This window comes from Watersipora subatra, chromosome 4 (assembly GCF_963576615.1).
Source record: "Watersipora subatra chromosome 4, tzWatSuba1.1, whole genome shotgun sequence".
Lineage (NCBI taxonomy): Eukaryota > Metazoa > Bryozoa > Gymnolaemata > Cheilostomatida > Watersiporidae > Watersipora > Watersipora subatra.
Window position 1 is genome coordinate 60,674,354 of NC_088711.1, and position 24,318 is coordinate 60,698,671.

General features: G+C 34.5%; 1 protein-coding gene across 1 annotated transcript in view; it reads left to right on the forward strand.

Annotated features, from left to right (window-relative positions):
• The first annotated feature begins 3,035 nt into the window (after window positions 1–3,035).
• LOC137394430 (uncharacterized) overlaps window positions 3,036–24,318 on the forward strand; it is a 66,291-nt gene continuing 45,008 nt past the window's right edge. The window contains exons 1-7 of the mRNA XM_068081149.1: window positions 3,036–3,212; window positions 5,157–5,241; window positions 6,621–6,728; window positions 8,547–8,630; window positions 8,734–8,783; window positions 16,960–16,993; window positions 18,935–18,969. Coding sequence (XP_067937250.1) covers window positions 3,036–3,212; window positions 5,157–5,241; window positions 6,621–6,728; window positions 8,547–8,630; window positions 8,734–8,783; window positions 16,960–16,993; window positions 18,935–18,969 — 573 coding nt within the window. The remainder of the gene's footprint in view (window positions 3,213–5,156; window positions 5,242–6,620; window positions 6,729–8,546; window positions 8,631–8,733; window positions 8,784–16,959; window positions 16,994–18,934; window positions 18,970–24,318) is intronic.

Genomic DNA, 24,318 nt, shown 5'->3' on the forward strand with positions numbered 1-24,318 from the left:
TGTAATTAATTTGCTTGCGCTAAATCATTCCTTCAGAGAAGCACCTCATTCACGATCATAGAACTATCAAAGTTATCATTTGCAAAAAACTAGCCTTGCACAATAGCAGAAAATATATTTTGAGTTGTCAATGTTTGTACATTCATTGCTGTCATAGCCAGTTTATAAAACCAGCCTTGTCTATGATCTCTTGCGCTAGTCGTAAAAACTTGAGTCTAAAAAACTAGTAGGTATATGTCAAATATTAGTGCGGTAGATTATGTGTTAGCTCTACCCATACATATTCTGACTTTAGTGATGACATCATTGTTTGCTTTTATATACTGAAAACAACTACGGTAAAATATTCAGAAGTAGTAGTTTCTACAGAATCATTCAACATAAAAGTAAAAAATGTATCTATACTGTCAATTCAAATATTTTTCAACTTGTCCAGCATTAGCTTTAAACAATAAATTTAGCTTAGTTTAGACATGATAGAAACTCTAAAAACTGTGAAAGAAGATGCTTAACTCAATAAGATGTTGAATTTCTAATTTTCATGCATTAGCAAACTGTTCGATTGGGAAACATAGATCAATTTTTTCAAACGTTTGACTTGTTCCGTGCTCACTATTGCTTTTGAAAACATGTAGCGGTTTTAAACTAGTTTTTTGTTTACATATAAATTTAAAAAAAGTTGCATCTAGAGCTTTGCCGCCTGAAACAACCATAAACATACTGGAGCTGGTGAACTTGTTTGACAGACAAGACTCGTGCAAAATGATAATATTGTATGATAAAATAAGCTTTGCCACTATTATTAGTCGATGTGCACCTGGCATAAATCTAGTTTTTAAAATAGTGAAGCTATGCGAAACCAATCATGTCACTATGAAAAGTAAGCACAAAGTTGTCAACCTGTATTTCACTTCTTTATCATATCATAGAAGGACATAGCACAAGCACACTGCTATATCGTCACATAACGCTACTTGTATTATTTGTTCTGAGCCAGTTGTATTATCAAGCTAGTTCGGTTGGCATGCAACTCGCTACATCATCATTAAAGGTGGACTTGCAACAAATTTCACATTACAGTTATTTGATATCAAAAGATTCACCATGTCTTATTCTGTTGTGTTGTAGGTGCAAAATATGTGGGAATGTGATTACAAGCTCTTAAAAGCTAAAAAACGAACATTTAATCGCAGCCACACAAAACCGCCGTAGTTTGGATTCTCATTCCAAAACGGCTCAAATGTGACATAGATGTGGTAGATGGTTTCTGTTTACACTTTCATGCAACCTTATTTGTCGAAATATTTTCACAAAAATACTTCACGCATTCAATAAAACCATGTCTATTGTTCTTACGCATTTGTTTTATCGTCATTGTAATGCTGTCACTTTTAGCAGTGATATCTTATAACTTACCGTAAAAATTCATTTAATTTTTTAGCCTTACCTCGAAGGAGTACATATCATTGTCTGATAATCATGACGAGCCTGTTGGTCACCTGTGATAATCGATAAGTGCTGCAAAAATTACTGCAAGGATTCAATTCAACCATAAAATTTATAAATTCTGGAGAAATAACAATTTAGGAGAAAATTTAGTCTTCAACTAACAGTAAGCTATCTATTGCCCTGGATCTCTTTCATTTTGAGTCAGAGCGTTGAGAGTTTAAGGGGCTGGTCTTCAGGAATCCAGGCGAAGATTTGAAACCAAATGTTTTTGATGACCTTACGGAAGACACAGAGCATTTGTGTGCAAAGTTTGGAATAATTCGCCCAAAAATAAGGAAACAGATTAACACCACACACAATGGCAAAATGGGATTTATTAATATACGAGCTGAATGCCCTGGAATTTTTAATACCCGGCATTGCACGGGTATTAATAGTCAGCTTATCAACAATGCGAGGTAATGTAGTTGCTTGCCATTAGCCTGGCACATTGCCAAAGGCTAATTTGAGTAGGCTTACTGATAAGAGTGCCATTATATTGAGCAGTAACGGAGAGCGGTAGCAAATTTTTACCCACATGGCAACTTATATCGCCCAATGAATCCATTAATCTTGTGTAGCTAGATTAGTAAGGCATTTATTTGTTTGGAGAACGAGATGTTCCGAGATCAAATCGGCTGTGATACAGATTCTTCATTCCAATATTTTAATGGCTATAGCTAGATATACCGAACAGCATAGGGAGATTGAAATTGTTATATATATAGAAGTAATTATCAAATGTAGTATAATCTTTTTCAAGCTGTGCCTGCATGTCTTAAAAATGCTTTTATTTTGGTAGTGTTAATAATTGAAGTTAATGTACTTGAAACTCTTTGTTGGCAGATAAGTTTTTCACAGTGTCAGTTTGGTCTTGCATGGTATCCTTTAGACAAACTCTTTTATCTATAATAGAAGTTTGTTATACTCACTATTAGATAGTGATAATTACTATCTAATTTCTGAAGCAGCCTGTCTCTTTGTTAGCCAAATCATCGTACTTTCTGGTGTCTTTATTTGCAGCTGACGGAGTTGAATTAAGGAATTCCATTAAACAAGTATTATTTTGCCATCATATTGTCATGACATTTCTGCAATCATGAAGACGGAGGAGATTGATAATTTCAATGACTGCTTTGATGCCAAGCAACTCAGCATCAAACACCTCAGTCTGCTATATCCGGCAATCTTCGAGGCATCTGGAAACAGCACTGCTTCTCAGGATGACTTCATAAACTCCTTAACTCTCAAGTTATCTGGTGTGCTAATATTGCTATACATGTGTATTAAATCACAGCGTTTGTTACTTACCTGTTACTATATCTATATGAATATTGGGGTTCACTCGTTACTGCTGTTCAAATTTCTCTGCGTAGTCACTGTTTTTTGGTTTTTCTGTAGCCTTCTGCATGGAACTCACATTTGCTGATTGGGATGGAAACCTCTTTTCGACAGTTGCCAGTTTTTGGCTTAAAATGTTTAGTCAGCCGGCCTACCATTCATTGGTGGAATTGAAAAGATCATTTCTAAAGAGTGTGATCGAAAAGATGAATATGGGCACATCAGCAGGACAGTTTGAGGATGCAATCGATGGGATGCATCCACCAGCGATGGCAACAGGCGATCTCAATACGCTGGCTGTTGCATCCACTCCTACTAGCTATGGTTCAGCCCAGGGATCTTTAGCCAGTCTAGAGCTAAGTGGTCTCAGGCAGCCTGAAAAGGTGAGTCAGAGTCAGCAGGGGGTTTGTTACAACTATCAAGATAATTGTGATCTAGAATAACTTTACTTCAACACAATGTTGTCTTGTTCAGTATTGTTTTATCGTTATTATCACTGTTCTCCATTTCTGATACACACATTTAGATGGCCCCGGCTCCAAGATGTAGTTAGCTCAGTGACTGGCAGGTGTGGATATTTAAAGTGGGTGTGAGCTTTAATATATATCTTAATGAAACTGTTTATTGTACCTTTGCTCTTTATGGTCATGTAAACTGTGTGCACCAGATCCATTGAACAGCATGGCTAACCAGATCAGTAATCATAACAATAAAACATTTCATGCCATATACCAAAAACGTAGCCTTTGTTTTTGTTCAATAATTGAGTTGTCAGCTTTTTTGTGCATGTTTTTTCTTGTGTGTTTTTCAACAACTAAATAGCCCTTTACTGTTACGTCTCGGGTAAAGCTATTTTACTCTCAATCTATAATTGTAATGAGCCCAATAGTTTTTTGTCGAAGTATTTTTCTATAAGGTTTTTTTAACCATCTGTCTCATCCTTGTAGTTAGTTCTGTTAGTTGATTATTTGCGATTTCAAGATTTAGATTTTAGTACAAATCACTCAAGAATTGACGTGAATTAGTTTTTTTTTATTGTTGAACGTCTACAAAAAGGCCTTTTAAGTAGTACATCATCTTGTAGTACCATATAGATCAGTGATTCATTTAGCTTGCAGATTAGATGTAATTAGTTAAGTTGGTGGAAGAGTTCGTACTTTAAACAATTCAAGTGTATTGAATTGGGATGCATGAAAATTTTTGAGACTGAACTACTGAGTGAATTTCAGATTAAAGCCAATAAACATTCATTGAAAGACTGACATACCCTAGGACACTTTTATTTCGCTAGTATTTAGTTTCGTGAGTAGCACACAGAGTAAAATTTCGCTGCAACTTAATTTCGCGGCTCTGATGAGTGCGAAAATATAGTGATGTGAAAATAAATGCAGTGGAACAAACAGATTAGGTTTTTCAGGTCCGGTTCGCTAGTAAGAAAAAATTTCCAATTTGGGATTAGTTTGTATTTGTAAACCGCAGGTAGAAATGTGTGGGCGAGATCGATAATTCAATTTGATCGCTTGCTGCCATTTGTTTCTTGGACTATCAATGACGTCTAGGTCTTTCTATATGACGATTTTATTGTGGATATCAATGAACAAAGCTATTTAATTGCGCGCTTTCGCTCGTCTGTATGATAGTTTAGTTTCGCTCATGAAATCTTCGTGAGAGGATGACTCCGCAAAATCGTGAAAGTTTGATGATGCGAATACATAAGTGTCCTAGGGTATGTTACTAAGAGGTTCATATGTATTTTATCAAACAATGGTTCTTGTTGTAAATTAATCGATACACAAAAACTATTTAAAATGATCTGATATTTTTTATAATTAAACTGTTTTGCTCAGTTACGAACTGGTTTAAAGAATCGCATGTACCTGATTAACAAATTTTAGAATTTTTGTTTTTGTCTTCCACATATTCACAAGTAGAGAATAGAGATACAATCAAGCTAGGACTAATCTCTGGTAAAACCAAAGTTCTTAGTTAGGCTTAAAAACCTGCCGGTTTAGCAGTTTCTGCTCGAAGAACATGGAATAGACTCATTCTTACTTCATTTGAAATCGGTATTGTGTTTTATCCGTGCAGTCAAGCACATTTCTCAGTAGTCGAGCTCCCATTGATTAAATCACTGGCAATAGCCTTTTTAGTACACAAAGTTTAACAGCATTGTCTGGAATTTTTTATGTCGTCTGCTTTCTCAAATATGATGCAGCATTGACCGAATATTGCGAATTGTAGTTGTCCTAGCATGTCTGTGCATGTGTTGCATGTTATTTGGTTAGCTGATGTAGATATTATATACATATATAATATATATATTTTAGACTGTTCAAGGTATTTCTCTCTCACTCCTAAACACGGAAGATAAGCCATCATCACCAGAAGTGTCAGAGACATCAAACACCGAAGGTTACACTTGCTAACCTAGTTAGCTAACATTGTGTTATTATGGAGCCTTATAGTGCCCTGTGTTCTATGTTCTCAACCCGAGTTGTTAAACTTGTTGTAGTTTTGCAGTACAAACATAGTTTAATTTCTATTAGCTAACGGGTGCCTGTTGGTTTACCATTGTTAATATAACCAGATATACGGTTATGCTACAGTAATACCAGTATATTGCACCTTATTTTTACAAACTCGACTTTGTAAATATAACTCGGTTTATCAACTCGGGTTGCGAACTCGGGGCACGCTAATCCACCATATGTTATGGTAGGAGAGTCGGGGGCCAGCAGACTATTAGCAAAAGAAGGCAATAATAGCATGATAATTTTATCGTGTCAAGGACATCTTTACCGTGATTGCTCCACATCTATGCAGTACTACTTTTTATCATTTGTGCTAATAGGATACTTTATTGGGATAAATCATCAGGCCTTCTTGTCTAGTTTTATGTTTTCAATGTTTGCTGGTTTAGTAACTCTAGACTGAATTTGGGTCGTGATATTACGCACAGTGATAGTATTATTTGAGCTGCCAGGACATAGTGGCTTAGAGTAGTTTGCTTGTGAACACTAGTTTGAAGTTTGATTCTAGGGAAAGGTTACTGGTTGTGACAAAAAGGGCATCCGATCTTAATTTACTCTCCCCCAATTTATCAGCGATTGTTCAATTTTTTTTGTGCCGTGCGCCTTGAAAAGATGGCTGGTAAGAAAGTGGTATCAATAATATGCTTAGCCATCCGTGGCTAAAAGTTTTAAAAGGGGTTTTTTGATACGCTTGAAACCTTTTCAGGCATTCGGTAATTATCACACGAATATATGTGCCAAGTGTCACTTCAGTTTCTCTTTGATAAAGATAACAGATTTAAAAATTGATAAAGCGAACATTAAATATGTAATCCGGAACTAATAGGTTTCTGAAAGTTTAGGCGTTGCATATAGCCTTAGGTCTTCGCATTAGCTGGTAGCCAAACAATTTAAATGAGGGTTTGGATGTCGCTGTACCGCCTTACTGATTACCAATACTTGTTATATTCACTGCAACCTCTGGCCTGTTGGTTAGTGTGCAGTTGGTTTGGCCTGCAAGGCAACCGATGCTTTCAGAGTTGTCTAACAATGCATACTGATTGGTCGGTTTGCAGACCAGATCAGTAGTAAATGTGCCTAGAAGTAGGTACTATTGTTCTTGCTGACTTCGAGCCTCTTCCACCGATAACACCAGCCTGCTTTAGAGGTCTGTTGTTCTTTATATAATCGGCTGGTCTAACCAGATAATCTTTACTTAGTTCGAATTTACCGTAACTTTAAAATTCAATTAACTATTAGTCTATATAACCATTTCTACAGGAAGAGGAGCGATCGTCAAGAGTGAGGTTATGGATTTAGAATATGAAACTGTTATGACTGAATACGCTGTCTCTAATGCAAGCATCCAACAAGAGAAACAACCTACAGGTCAGTCTTATGGGTCCTGTTACAATTTTTTGTATTTCATCGTTATTGATCTGTTCGAGTTACTTCTTGCTGTACCCTTAGAATTTTCGATCTTTATTGAAAATGTTTAGATAAAATATAGAAAATAATCCCACGACCAAACAAGAGTGAAACGATTGATTGGGAGAATTATGATAAATGCACATGTGCACACAACTCCCGAAAAGTTATCCGTTAACGGCCGTCACCAAACCCATGCAACGAAATCCTATCAACAAATTTAACTATTTTTCAGTAAAGTCGTTTAAGTATAATAATGATACAAAACGCATATAAACCTATTTAAATATGTTACCAAGCCTTTGAAAGGTTGACGCAAATTTCTAAAACTAACCCATCTGATCGGATTATACATAAATAGACAGATTTATTACGACGAAAATCGTCACAAAACGCTTGAAAAGCTTCGTTTAATAAAAGTTAAGACCGGAAATTGAAATGCCCAGCGACAGAGAATAGAACGATAAAGTCTAGCCACAAATCGCCACAAAACGCTTGAACAGCTTGGTTTATTAATAGTTTCGACCGACCTACGAAACGCCAATAAAGCCGTGCGACAGATAGTAGAACTGTTTACTGTGTACTGTTTGTCTACTGTTTGAGGCGTAGACCGATTTACAGGTACGAAAATGTGGTACACAGTTTATCAGCCTATGTTTTTGTCCAATTACCGAAGGTTTTTCAAATTATCTAGAACATCAGCCAGATTTCTTTACATCTTATCTACAAGGTAGGGCGTTACTACAACGCCCTTTTATGACAAGACTATTTCTGTATTTCACTCCAGTTTGCATAAAACTTCCAGACGCGTAAATGCCAACGCTTGCTCTCTGTTACATATCGCTGTCAAAACCATTCTACATTCATCATAACACAACCAACTTTCAAACTGTATATTACACATCAGTTTGCCGTTTGACTTTTAATATTGCATTTCAGAGATATAATAAACATATTTCTTTATTGTTGGTATTGTTGTTGTTAGTTAAATTACGTACAGTAGGTTAGGTCTACAGCTTGAATTAATATTTATTTTATTATTGTAAAACAAAAGTTTGAGATAGTTAAATATTTATTTTATTAATATTTATTTCTGTTACATATCGCTGTCAAAACCATTCTACATTCAACACAACCAACTTTCAAACTGTATATTACAATATATTTTACTTTTAACATTGCATTTCAGATATGTAATAAACATATTTGATTATTGCTGTTGTTAGTTTAATTACTTACAGTAATGTAGGTCTACAGCTTGAAATAATATTTATTTTAACCAACAAACAACTTTCAAATTGTATATTACACGGCAGCTTGCCATTTACTTTTAATGTTGCATTTCAATATAATAAGAGATATAATAAACATGTATCATTATTGCTGTTGTTATTTAAATTACGTACAGTAGTTTAGGTCTACAGCTTGAATTAATATTTATTTTATTATTGTAAAACATAAGTTTGAGATAGTTAATTATTTATTTTATTAATATTTATTTCTGTTACATTTCTGTTATTTCTGTTGCGCCTTTTTAGAATCGTGCTCCCTCAAATTTATTTTATATCATCTCAAACAAGTCTCATTTACATTATACTCTGTCAATTCCTGCTGAGAACTACTTTTTCGACAACCAACAATACCCTTTCTTTTTTCCATTACTACTTTGGTCGTGGGCTGTATGACAGTGGAATTTCTAGTATTATAAAATTCATAAAATAATAAAATAATTATTTTATTATTATTCTTGGAGAATTATTATTTTAGAGATTTTTTTAGATGAGAATGAAGTACCAAAGGACAATACCGATCTGATTTCTTTTGGTGCAGACGAAGATGCTGCCTCTGTAGTCAGCGAAGCAAGTTAGTTTTTGAAGCAATTCTGTTGGTTGGTAAATTTCTTCTTTACAACTTCCTCTGTGTAAAAGTCTGCTGTTAGCCACTTCACTTGCTTGTTCACTTGTAGTGTCAATGGAAGCTCTAGAAGAACCAGTAGATCTCGAGCTAGATGTCAAGGTGATTGCTCTTCTTATTTTTAGTTCGCGTTCAGTCAATTCCGCGAATTATTAAAATCCGCGCATAATTAGTTTTATTTTTTAACACAAGGGAGAATAACTACTGTCTCAAATTAAAAACTAGCTGCTAGGCGGAAGTAGTAAACATAGCTGAGTTCCAAACTTTTTAAAAATCCTTGCCACGGCTTTGAGTTAACCCCATTGCCAATGCATCACACTTCTTTACAAAATTATTCAAGGTTGTCACAAGTTATTCGGCATGGCATCGCAAAAATCTCCTACAGTTTTTTACATTAAAATCAACTCCATCAACCTCTAATACCGAAGTTGATGACGATAAGGATTCTGAGCTGGACAATATGGTATGTATTTGATTTGCAGTGCAGATATGTTTTTCTATAATTAACTGCGTTAGCTAGCGTTAGTTCATTATCTTGTTTAAAAACTGATCACTTTCATTCAATACTTCAGCTATTGTTTTTGTACTTCCATTACACTTGTTAATATTTTTCGTTTTTGTGTTTACTGCAGATTGAAAATGAAGCAAAACCTATTATGAAAACTATGAAAACTATTCCAATTATGAAAACTAGAGAGAAGTATTCTTACTACACTGATAGTGAACGCCTTACAGTTTGCAAATATGCGTATAATTATGGCACAGCATCTACTTTGCGAAAATTTCCAAATATTAGAAACGAATCAACTGTACGAACGTGGCTGAAAGTCTACAAGGAGAAAGTTGCCACATTAAAAAACAAATTCAAAGAAGAATATGATCCCAAAATCCATTTGGTGTCATGCTTATATGACAAGCGTGATGATAAGCGCGGACGCCCTAAGAAGCTAGGAAACAACATGGACAATATTGTTATTAAAAAACTTCAAGAAATTCGCACAGCTGGTGGCCTGATTAATCGGCGGATTGCCCTGTGCGTGGCAAGGGCAGTTATTCGCAAAAGAAACTCGGGTCTTCTTAAGGAAAATGGAGGTAGCATTGAGCTGACTGAGGGCTGGGTGAGGTCTCTGTTCAAGAGAATGGGACACACACAACTAGAAATGCCCTGATTCTAAATTCACCAGCCGATTCAGATACTGATCCAATATACTGATTCTTATTGAAAAATAATCCGATTCAGATACCGATTCAGATCTTTTGTGTTGCATAGATAATTGTTCATTTTATTATAGAAAATATAAATATTAATGTGTTTATTTGTTTGTATTTATGGAAAAAGATATATATGTATATATATTCACATACTGACATACCGTGCATGTAGTAACAAAACAGTCCATGTTTCTTGTAATTTGTAATTAATAATAGTAATTTGTTTTTTAATGAATAAAAGTAATTGTTTTTGTTGACAACAACGTTAGCTACACCTGTTAAAGAACAGCATTTTTCAATTTATAGTGATACCTGCGATAGTTTACTCACAAGAACTAGCTCATCAAATTATCTGTAGGACCATAGTTATTTAGACAAACTTCAAAAGTTAATGTGTACATAAATATAATAAACGGGAGAAACAAATTACATCCACAACCAAACCAAACGAAAACAACTCAACGAACAAGCTATGTATCGTCAGGATCAAGAGAGAGATAGGCGACTTTATGCATCGGCTGCTCAAATTGCTTTCGTAATGCTAGTAAATAGAAATATTACACTGCATTCTTGTTTCCCTTCTTTGTTATCTTGTTTGTGATTGGCTGTAATATATCCCATCGCTGTAATTGGGAAATACCACACTTTGTGATCACGTCCTAACTAAAGCAAAAACGTTCCTCAACTGTGTCGATGTTGATCAGGCTATAGACGTGAAATAAATAGTGTGACAAGCCCAGAATTAGTTTGGTAAAAGTAAGGAACTTGCAGCCGATGATCGTTATTAGTGTAGCAGGCTAAAATACTGTTTTCTGCTAAATAATTGACTTGTAAACAGTATCTGAAGTTTCAGATTTTTTAAGACCCATATCGGCACCGATTCCGATACCGAAATCGGAAGGCCAACTACAACAGAAGGCTACTACTGGAAAGCTTCAGCTCTTTCCGGGCTACATAGAGAAAGTGTTGCTAACTTTTACGCATGAGATTTCCCAGCATGTGATGGCCAAAAAATTTCCTTCATGTCTGATCCTTAATTGGGACCAAACACCACTCAAGTATGTGCCAGTTTCAGATAAAACCATGGCCCCCCCCCAAGGGCTTGTCAAAGGTAGCCATTAACGGCCTGAGCGACAAAAGAGGGATTACTGTTGTATTAGCAGTGTCTATGGAGGGTACAATGCTTCCCTATCAGCTTATTTACTCAGGTAAAACTGCTAAAAGTTTGCCACAGCACAAAATGCCTCTCGGCTTTGATTTACAAGTAAACCCTAGCCACCGGTCTAACGGGGAGACAATGATTAAATATGCGGAGAATGTCATTCGACCATATTTAGATGAAACAAGGACTCGACTTGGCAAACCAGATACGCCAGCTCTTCTTCTTTATGACGCTTTTTCAGCCCACAACACTGAGGTTTTCAAGAGCTAGCTCAGCTCCATGAATGTGATCTGCAGGCAAGTAAGCCTAAATTTTAGATTGATACTTTCTTAAATTGGTGTATCAGTTTTATAACATAGCCAAATCCTGTTTTGTGTTTCATTGTTTGCAGGGCATAGTTCAGACCAACCAATATTCAACTGCAGTTTGTTTGATGGATTCCGAAGAACATGACTGACATACTGCAGCTGTTAGACTCTCAGTCAATAAACCGTTTGAAGACTTCATCAAATCATAATCTTTTATGGTAGGCATATAAATTTAAAACGAGTCTGACTCTGTGAAGCCATAAAAAAAGCTGATGTGTAAATGAAGGCATTTTAAAGCACATAAATCACATAATTTTTTATCATATATTTCAGTACATCAGTGTCTTGGCTTTTGAGTGAGCCATTGTTTGACATGGTGAGACAGACATTGGTTGGTGTTTATAGGATTTCCCCAGAGCTCTACCGCAAAAATGTTCAATGGTATAGGCTCGAAAATTGTGACGTCTCATTTTTCATATTCGTTGTTGTGTGCTCTAACCACTTATTTTATTGCTTACCGCTTAAATTTATCAACTACAAACTGGCAGGCGTAGGTAGGACAACTCCAGAGAACCAATGAAGATGACAAAAGAATTCGTCTCATTAGCTCTCCATGTACAGATTATTTCTATGATAAATAATTCAGATTCCAAGCACCATACTATGTTTTCCCGATGATGTTATGCACTAGCCCTCTCTTTTTATCGTGATGTTGAGGGACATGGACTGAGACTAATTAATTTCAAGCATTGCGTGATCTCGCGAAAGTGCACTTGACATATAGTCCTAGGGCCACGCAACTACAGGTCACAATTTAATCGATGTGATTTCATTACCTTTAGCAACGACAGTATATTTATTGAAGCATAATTAATTAACTCAGAACATATGTTTGTATTGGTCGAGCGTTAGCAGGATCCCCGGGCATTGTTGATTATCTAGAATCCTAGTTTATTATTAGCGCTCTTTGGGTTTAACAGCACCGATTGTCACAGAAAAGCGCAGCCTCAATAGCAGCGAAAGGGATCGACTATCTAAGGCTAAATAATAATTGTGACATCACATTGTGGTAACCGCAACCAAGTGTTTTTTTATTGCAGGACATACTTTTGCCAGGGGTGCAAGGGTGGTAGATGTCATTCTTAGAAGATCACCAATCATTCAGGGAGGTCTTGAAATTGAGGTAGAAGTGACCGCAGCTGCTAACGAGGAGAATATATGTCTTAAAAAGGAACAAAAACGCCTTTACGAGCACAAATTTTGGGCCAACTGGCGGAACTTTGCAATAGTGAGCCACGAGGAGAGTTCTGATGATAACTCCCTTACCAGCCATGTAGTAGCGAAAGAATTGTCTTTAACATCTACTTAAGGCAGTGACAGCGATATAGAGCTGCTATTACCAAAATAACTAGTCAGAGAGCACCATTACACGCTAGTATTTGCTTATCATGAGTATCAGTTTAGTTTTATTGCCAGACAACTGCCATATGGGCGACACTGTTTTTATTTACTCTATTCATTGTTTGTAAAAGTTTATTTGTATTTGACATTTTATTTGTACACTCAAGTTTGTAATAAATTATAATATATTATATCTATACATGAAATAGAATATATAATATAATCATGTTTGCTGCAGCGATATCAAAGAGTTGTTGTTGATGAAGGGGTGGACTAGTTGACTAGGTTGACTAGTTGCTTCTCTGCCAATATTCCTGCCACGGTGAATATTACTACTTGTCTTTAGTTTTTGTAATCAGAATACCGGTAGGTGCTGCTTCATTCTCAATCTGCAGTAAACACACATAAAAAATATTAACATGTGAAAAGGAAGTACAAATTCACTAGCTGAAGTATTTAATGAACACAATCAGTTTTTAAACAAAAGAATTAACTAACGCTGTCAATTATGGAAAAACGTATCTGCACTTCAAATCAAATATATACCATAATGTCCAGATCAGAATCATTATCGTCCTCAAATTAGGTATTAGAGGTTGATGGAGTTGATTCCAATGTAAAAAGACTGGAGGCGAGATTTTTGCAATGACTAATCCATGCCAATTAACTTGTGAAAACCTTGAAAAATTTTGTAAAGAAGTTTGATGCATTGACAATGGGGTTAACTCGAAGCCCCGGCGATGATTTTTAAAAAGTTTTGGAACTCGGCTACGTTTAGTACTTCTGCCTAGCGGCTATTTTTGCGATGACGCCATTTTGCATGTCTTGTGACAACCTCGAATAATTTTGTAAAGAAATGTGATGCATTAGCAATGGGGTTAATTTGAAGCCCCGGCGATGATTTTAAAAAGGTAACTCAGCTACGTTTAGTATTTAGGCCTAGCGACTAGTTTTTAATTTGAGGCAGTAGTTATTTTCCCTTGTGATCAAAAATAGAACTAATTTTTGGGGAATTTAATAATTCACGGAATTCGCGACTATTCGCGAAATCGCGAATTTTTATATCCATTGAATATTTTCATCCTGTATGGTGTATTCATAGAATTATCTCCCCCTAGAGTGATAACAGTGCCTTCAACAACACGAGCGTTTCCGGCGCCAACAAGGAGCATTTAGGCCACGCCCTTTTTTTGTGCTAGTCAATCATAGTGATTGACTAGATCAATAACATCAGCCATGAGAATGGTTAAACAATGATCATGAATTTCCACAGTTAAGATAGTAATTATTGCTCATATCAAAGAAATGATGATTATAGTTTATTACTCTAATATATGCTTATTGTTTAAAGCAATTCGATACCTACATGACTTGCAAAGGCACTGAATAGCTAGTGTTAAGTAATTGAGTTAATGCAATTAGTTACCCGTAGATAAGATAGATTGTCATACTGGGGTTGTATTACATTGGTGTGATGGGAAGCTAATCGACTGCCAACAACTGAAAGTATTGACATTGTATGGTGATAGAGTGATTCATCGACACCACAGTCCACAATCAGCCCTTGCATGTAATACTAGATTTCAATACATATCAATCAAATACATAGGTAGACTAGCTTGAAGCAAAGATGTCCACTAGTTAGTGGACATCCTTGCTTGATGTAAGCAAGCAAAAAGTTTGAAAGTTATAGCGGCAAATGTTGTATGTTAAATAAAAATAAATTATACTTAATTATGCTAAATTATATAAAAATTAAATAGACTTTTTTATTACTTTATTTATTAAATAATTTTTTATTGTAATCATAGCTAAGCAGATTATATTTAGCCATTACTTGCTAATTATTTCACATTTACATTTAAACACGTTTGCAGTTTCATTTTTCTTCCTAATTTATTTCAACAAAACACTTCTCTCATGATATGAAATTTAAAAGTTGTAGCTGTTTGAAAAAACTTGAAAACCTTTACAGTTGTTTTCTTTTTCCTCTTAATTCGTTTGAACTGCTTAAAAATATTTTTTCATGATATGAAGTCTAAAAGTTAGAATGGTAAATGTTGTATACAGTATGTTATATAAAAAATAAATTTTCTGTCCAAAGACTTTTTTATTACTCGGGCAACGCTGGGTAGTACAGCTCATAATCGATGGCAGTCGACTAGCTTCCTATCACACTAATGTAATACAACCCCAGTATGACTATCTATCTTATCTATGAGTAATTGATTGCATTAACTCACTTAACGCTATCTATTCAGTGCCTTTGCAAGTAATGTAGGTATGGAATTGCTTTAAATAATAAGCATATATTAGAGTAATAAACTATAATCATCATTTCTTTAATATGAGCATTAATTACTATCTTAATTATGGAAATTCATGATCATTGTTTAACCATTCTCATGGCTGATGTTATTAATCTAGTCAATCACTACGATTGACTAGCACAAAAAAGGGGCGTGGCCTAAACGCTCCTTGTTGGCGCCGGAAATGCTAGTGTTTTTATCACTCTAGGGGGAGATAGCTCTATGGGTGTATTCTCCTCGTTAGCAGCTGTGGTCACTTCTACTTCAATTTCAAGACCTCATTGAATGATTGGTAATCTTCTAGGAATGACATCCACCACCTTTGCAGTCATTGCGCCTTCGTGTATGATGAAAAAACTGCTTACTTTACTTATTTCACGGGGTAGATGACCAACCAGTGCGCAGTTCGCGTTTATTAGCTTTAGTGCAAATAGGTCGTGCAGATGATAGGGCTATCTCTCTCACACTAAAACAAAGAACAAAGCGATAGAGATGGAAAAAATAACTATTGCGTTTTACCAAAGAACCAAAGTAAAACTCAATTATTAGTTTAGTAAATGGTTTTAAAAAATCTCATTACTTACCACAAGTTGTTGATTCATCAAAGGCCTCCAAATCGATAAATATTTGTGAAAACCTCTGGACGCAGCAAGAAATTTATAGCATAGCATTATCAACTCGTAGTTGTCAGTTAAATAGAAACCTAAACACGTGGTGTACGCATGTGAAGGGTCAACTCTATTGCTAGCTACATTCACAGATTAATTTATTCGCAAATGTGTGTGATTTTTTACACCCGCGAATAAATTAGTCCGCGAATATGCATGGAAAAGGTAATTTGCGCGAAAAAGATTCCCCGAATAAGTTCATCCTGCAGGGTGTAATAAAAATCTTCACTTATCAGGAATCTGTGCTTATATAAGCAAGTTTCGATATTTCTCTAGTGCTAAGTTAAGTTTGCTTTTGGATAGTCACACGTAATTTAGAGGGTGCGAGAGATAAAGTACCAGAAAATATTTATTCGTGAAATGGGTGTTGCTTGCTGTGTGACAGCAATAAGTGTGACAGCTTATTGTGGACTCATAAAAAAACATAAAATATGCTCTAAAAGTATTTGCTGTGAGGCAAGCACTTGGTTATATCATAGCTTAAAAACTATCTATAAAGATCTCAGGCCACTGTCAAATGACTGTACCTGGCTCAGTTATCATGCACTCTCATACTGCACAATTACAGCAAAAGCTGTTGTGATTTTCCTACAATTGGAAGGGTATATGATTAGAATCAGAATATTTCATGTGTTCTCGAAGAACACACCTCTATGAGTAGAGAATACCTCTATGAGTAGGGAATACCTCTATAAGTAGGAATACCTTTATTAGTAGGGAATACCTCTATGAGTAGGGAATAACTCTATGAGTAGGGAATACCTTTGAGTAGGGAATACCTCTATGAGTAGGGAATACCTCTATGAGTCGGGAATACCTCTATGAGGCGAGAATGCCTCCATGAGTAGGGAATACCTCTATGAGTAGGGAATTCTCCAAGAACAAACCTCTATGAGTAGCGAATCCAAAATCACCTGTACTCTTCAATGTAACGCATCCTCCAAATTTGAAACACAGTTAATATCTTTTATTTCAGCTTTGTACGATTAAAGTATTGTCTAACAGAGGTTCGCCTCACAGTGACACAAATCACCTTAATTTACTCACTGCACCTCGTTTTACCTCTTTTAATTCAACTAACTACATGTAGGCTGATACATTAAAATGACCTTGAACTGCACATAGGAAAGTTATTTGCTTTCACAATGTAAATAACAAGGTCATGGAGACTTTACTTTTTATTTTTCATGCCTGTTACTACATGTTGGTGATTTGCAGGACTGTGGCGATAAAGAAAACGTGGATAATATTGGTGAGTAATTGTTTGTTGATATTTATTTGTATTCTAATTAATATATTGTTGTCGTTACCTTTTGCTAGGCCATAGATGCATATGCTGTTATAACATTAAATGCATGTAATATATACAACATATACACTACTTGTAATATAATAATACATGTAATATCATGTACAACATGTACACTACTTGTAATATAATAATACATGTAATATCATATACAACATATACACTACTTGTAATATAATAATACATGTAATATCATATACAACATATACACTACTTGTAATATAATAATACATGTAATATCATATACAACATATACACTACTTGTAATATAATAATACATGTAATATCATATACAACATATACACTACTTGTAATATAATAATACATGTAATATCATATACAACATATACACTACTTATAATATAATAATACATATAATATCGTATACAACATATACACTACTTGTAATATAATAATACATGTAATATCATATACAACATATACACTACTTGTAATATAATAATACATATAATATCATATACAACATATACACTACTTGTAATATAATAATACATATAATATCATATACAACATATACACTACTTGTAATATAATAATACATGTAATATCATATACAACATATACACTACTTGTAATATAATACATGTAATATCATATACAACATATACACTACTTGTAATATAATAATACATGTAATATCATATACAACATATACACTACTTGTAATATAATAATACATGTAATATCGTATACAACATATACACTACTTGTAATATAATAATACATGTAATATCATATACACATATACACTACTTGTAATATAATAATACATGTAATATCATATACAACATATACACTACTTGTAATATAATAATACATGTAATATCATATACAACATATACACTACTTGTAATATAATAATACATATAATATCATATACAACATATACACTACTTGTAATATAATAATACATGTAATATCGTATACAACATATACACTACTTGTAATATAATAATACATATAATATCATATACAACATATACACTACTTGTAATATAATACATGCAATATCATATACAACATATACACTACTTGTAATATAATACATGCGCGCAAAATAATCAGGAAGCACATGTTCCTTTTCTTATCATGCTGGATGATGCCAGGGTGCTGGATCATGCCAGGATGTAGTGATCTGCACGAAGCATGAAACGCATGAGCAAAGAATTTTGTCACTCTATAATTTTGATTGAAGGGTAAGGGCACCCAGCAACACTTATAACAATTACGCTAAGGAGCACAGGCTAAATGTCAAAAATTGTCATGACAATAAGCATATACAAACTGCTACATTTCATCAAATTTAAATCCATTTCCGAAGATCTGGGAAGGGCTCATACGTTGGTAAGGGTTCATACTGGTAAGGGCTCAAGATCTGGTAAGGGCTCATACTTTGGTAAGGGTTCATACTGGTAAGGGCTCAAGATCTGGTAAGGGCTCATACTTTGGTAAGGGTTCATACTGGTAAGGGCTCAAGATCTGGTAAGGGCTCATACTTTGGTCTCTATGGAGAAAATAAATAGAATCAGAAAGTTATTGTCTAACAACAAAGCAGAGCTTAGGCTAACAATAATCGTACTGGCATTTACCAATAAGGAACTAAGGCTCGATTTGTACACTAGTATATAGGAAGTTGGGCGATATTTTTGGAAGAATAGATTTCAATTCTCACATCAAACAAATGTTTTTTTTTTTGAGAAGTGGGTAACTTTTTTAGCTTAAAAGTAATTAATTTGAACAAGCTTATTCTGGAGTAGTACATATACATGTAGTTGTAGCTAGATACAATTGTGCATGTGCACATTCTGCGCTACTTCTATATTGCTAGTTGGTTTATAACTGAGTTTCATCTGATTTCCATAGATGCCCAGGACACTTCGACAGTCAGTGATGATCAGGTATGTACAGAATCTTAATCTCTCCAATTTAATTTATTACAATTCAGTGTGTGCTTTGTGTAGTAGTAGTTGTCTAATCTTGCTTTCACTTTTCATTTAGGTTTGGTCTGGTTCTTGGTTGTATTATATTGATAATAACATTTACATTTCTAGCTGAAAATAAATGACTGATTTAATTTTGTTGTCCAACACTATTTTATATATTCACCGACTACGTGTATAATGGAATCAGGTCATACAAATAAAAATAATGGCTTTAGGTAATCAAACCATAACATAGGTAAGTTTTCTGGGAATTCAGTTTTACTTTTTTGTGTTTGTTCATAATTTTTTACTTCATAGTTCCGGGAAAGGTTTTGTAATGCGTTACAATCTAAGGTTTTTCAAAGTTGGTCGATATGTTTTAGAAATGGAGTGATGCACCACTTGCAAGAGTAAATGCTAAATATTATGTTTTATCTAATTTTATTTTGTATACGAGGAGCTGGTAAGTGCTCATCATTTGGGGATCTGTAAAGAATAGTTAATGGATTCAAAAATCCATTGTTTAACAACAAAAAAGTCTCAACCCTTTAGTTAGCATTGATCATATTAACATTATATCTTATTACCCATAAGGAACTATGGCTTTATTTGTACCTACAAGTATGCACATTATAAAACCTCTATTTAATTGCCATGGCACTGTGTTTTTTATATATGTTCTATATATGCTGTATATATATTCTATATATATCTGCTGTTTATATGTTGTATATATGGTGTATACATGCTGTATATATACTGTATATATGTTGTATATGTGCTGTATATACATGTATGTTGCATACATGCTATATATGGTGTGTATACCATATAAAAATTAAATGTGACGGTCAAATAGAGGCACTGTATTTTTCGACTAGCCTATCAGAATTTTGTGAAAGTAAAATCCAAACGAAAAATAGGTGAAGCAATACTAATCTATATATGTATTTCTCAAAGTCCGTGTGACGTATGTTCGTCGGAAATCCGGCTATAGATCTTAAAATCTTGGAATAAATAATACGTACCGACGAGGATTCTATCCCACACCAAGCCGTTCACAGGTCTTACCTGTCTAGCCCACTGGACTATGGAAGTCGAAGTTGCTGGCCAACCAATATAAGGCATTATATCAGAGCTATACCTAACTGCTTTATGTATGACGCAAGTCATAGCAGAACGTCACGAGAAGCTGTTCGCTCACATTATTAAACTGCCTAATGGCCCTAATAGCAAAACTCTCACTACTTCTCATTGTTTATAAGACAAAAAACTTTTTTCACGATATGTAGTTTGAAAGTTAGAATGGCAAATGTTGTTATATGTTAAATACAAATCAATTTTTTGTCCAAATACTCCTCTACTACACGGGCAACGCCGGGTGGCACAGCTAGTGTAGCCTATATTTTGCACTCTTCTTCGGGTGGAGCGAAACTAATGCCATCAGCCCCAGCATTTTGCTAAACCATTTTTTATATATGTCAAAGTATCAGACCGAATAACTAACTTTAGTAAAATATATTACCTGGATACAGTTATTAATTATTTCGATAGTGTCGCTTTTACAGGTTGACTCACAACAAAATTCACATTACAGTTATTTGGTATCAAAAGGTTCACCATATCTTATTCTGCTGTGTTGTAGGTGCAAAGTATGTGGAAATGTGATTACAAGCTTGTAAAAGCTCAAAAACGAGCAGTTAATCGCAGCCATCACGAAAACGCCGTAGGTTGGAATCCCTATATTTCGATGGCCTACTCAACTCGACGCTGTTATTGTTTTGACAATTTTGTCGTAGCACGTCTCGTAGCACTAGTTTATGAGAAACACTGGGTTCTACCCAAAAGCCCTTATCAAATATAAATGCTCGCTACTTTATAGTTTTGTTTCAGCTTGATCTAATCATCTAGTTGTAATCTGATCATGTGACCCATACTTCCTGCTAAATGGCGCGAAAAGTTCCTGCAGCATTTTTTCACTATTAAAGGTGAGCAACAGGCTTCTCATGTTTATCAGATATGTATTCCTTCGAGCTAAGGTTAAAAAATTAAACTAATTTTTAGGCTTGGTTTTGAGATATGAGTGCTCAAAGTAACAGCATTACAGCGGTAATGAAATAGACGCACAATGACAATAGACATGGTTTTATTTAATACGTGAAGTTTATTTGCGAAAATATTTTGACGAATGAGGTTGCATGAGAGTGTAAACAGAAGCACATCGTGTTCAATTACAGCCCGTGTAAGCCGTTTTGGAGAGGGATTCCAACCTACGCCATTTTCGTGATGACTGCGATTAACTGTTCGTTTTTTAGCTTTTAAGAGCTATTAATCACATTTCCACATATTTTGCACCAACAATGCAACAGAATAAGACATGGTGAACTTTTTATATCAAATAACTGTAATGTGAATTTTGTTGCGAGTAATCTTTTAAAGTTTATAAACCATAAATCTATATAAAGAGTTATAAAATGGACTTCGACACGCCATAACAATGGCTGCTCTGCCCTCTGCTGCTAAAACCACTTATCTCCCTTAAAAACGGTTTTTCGCTATGCCGCTGGTCAATTTTGCTCTGATTAATTAGTTAAAGTTCTATTACATAATTCCTTCAACTATTATGTAATTTAAGTTCAACAACAAAGGATTATTAATTTCTGTGTTAATCTGTTATGGGTAGTTCTATATGCAGTTCCCTTAAACAGATTTGGAGAATTCTGCAGATAAAACTACTTATCAGCTATTAAGTACAGTAGTTTTGTGTGCAGTTGAGGGAATCTGATTCATGCAATGTCTGCTGCTGAAACTATTTATGAAATGTAATTAAGGCAACAGACAAAATTTTAAAGCTCACTATACAAATATTATCTCCTTTTACCTACAGTCAAACATGGATAACTCGAACTTCACGGGATCGAGCGAAAGTGTTCGAATTATCAGAGCGTTCAAGTTATCAGAGCACTGTCACAAGTCCATGTATTTACTTATTTATTAGTAGATACATGTACATGTACAAACTATAATATAAATCAAAAGCATAAATGGCTTGTTTCAAATTAAATGTTTGCTTCTAATGCAAAGTTTAAAACTTTTTTATCAAAAAGTATAGAGATCTTTCTATCACTTGAGATTGGTTTGTTGTTCGAGGTGATCTTATTGCCAGGACGTATTTTAGATTAAAATTGGCAAAACTTGATTGTTGTTGAAATGCTCAGAAGAAAAGACATCTTTTTCTTTTGAGCATTTAAACCATGATCAATTTTGCCGATTTTTCTTAAAGTTTATGCGAAGATTACCTCACTTTACCTTGCTTCCGAAGGGCGATCGCTAAGCGGATGTTTGGTATAAATCAAATTTCACCAAGCCTTTAGAAAATTCGTTGACAAAAATATTTTGCCGATGGTGGTAATAACGACGCTTATGAATTACGAAAAGTTGAGGTTTACCTCTATGGCTTGGAATAAAGTGATTTTCTAAAGCGATAACAACCGTTTCGGTAGCCGTTGGGCAAAAAACAGTTCGAGTTAACAGTGTTGAGTTCGAGTTAGCTATAGCAATTTATCATTACGTGGGAACGGACCAAAAAACCGTTCGAATTAACCATGTGTTCGAGCTATCCGTGGGCGAGTTATCCATGTTTGACTGTATTTATAAATTTGGACAGCTCACAAAAAGCAGTGTTTACTTACATATTGGCATACCTGAAAACTCGCTAAAAAGCAGAGACGCGTTTAAAAAGACAAGATACAGTATGAAAGATCTAAACATCTGTTGAGACCATATTTTGATTTTTCAAAATTATACAGTCAAAAAACAAACCAGTTCAGAAGAGTTTGAGTATATGTAGAGTTTTTGAAAATCAGTTACAATGATAAAAAACATTTTTCCATCAGAGTGTTGACCAGCAAGCAGCGAATAAAATTGTTCTTGCTTTAAGAAATAGAGAAGTTTGTTTGTATAAAGATTTGTACACTTTATTTATATTATACTTTACATGCTGTCCAAAATAATCTTAACATGGCTTTATTCATTTTATATAAATCTGCATGGGACATCCTGCATAAATCTTTTAATTATTCTTCATATACCATTTTACACAATATTTCATGTTGTTTTATATAGTACTCTAAATATAAAATTTTGCAGAATACCTAATTATTTTCTTAACACAAATATTCAGCAAAATTATTTTATTAATTTGAGCACTATGTAACAAATAATATAAGTAAAGTATATAAATTATTTTACAAACCTAATTTCTAACGTTCAAAATAATAAAATAGTTTTGCTTAATATTTGTGTTAAGAAAAGAATTATTCTGCAAAATTTTATATTTAGAGTACGATATAAAGCAACATATGAAATATTGTGTAAAATGGTATATGGAAAATAAAAAATGGTATATGAAAAATAATTAAATGATATATGCAGAATGTCCCATGCAGATTTATATTACAGTAATACTTCAACTTACGAGTGCTCCAACGTACGAGAAACTTGAGATACGAGCCAGCTTTTAAGCAAGTTTTAGCACTAACATACGAGCCATGTTTGAGATACGAGCACGTGAGTCAGTTGCCAAGTATGCCGGAGGTGTTTTATGGTGTTTTATGGTGTTTTATGGTGTTTTATGGTGTTTTTGTGCGCGCTTTTATGTGCAGAATTATGTGAATTGAAAGTATTGTGCGTAGACCGAAAGTTTGCCAGTAAAATGAAAAATAATGCAAAGAAAAAGCAAATGATAACAATTGATATTAAACGGAAAATTATTGAAAAATATGTGAAATGTGTATGCGTAATTGAGCTAGCTCAGCAATATGACAGAAATACATCCACAATTATCAAACCGGAGGATTATATTCAGGGCATTTAGCTCGCAAAAGGATTAACCGTAGTTTCTAAATGGCGCAGCGATCTTCACGACCGCTGATGGAGGGATCGCTCAGGCATTGGATAAAAGATAAACAATTGGCCGGTAATAGCGTAACTGAAATGACGCTATTTGAAAAGGCCGGTGCTATCTATCAAAACTATAAAAATAGACATTCGAACAAGTTGGCTAGTGGTCGTGCATTAAACCTTTGTGACGACACCTGTGTTCGTCCAAATCGCAACATGTTGAAAGGGTGACAAAGGCAAACGTCCTTAGATAGGTTCATCTGAAAACAGCCGGCTAGTCGTGAAAGCGAAACAAAGGAAAAATTAGCTAACCAGCGAGAAACTTCAAGCGACGAACGCCGAAGAAATTTTAATTACGTTAAGTTAAAAATGAAAGTTTGCTTTTAGATTTGTTTCTAAGTTTGTCTTTTAAGACTTTGATAA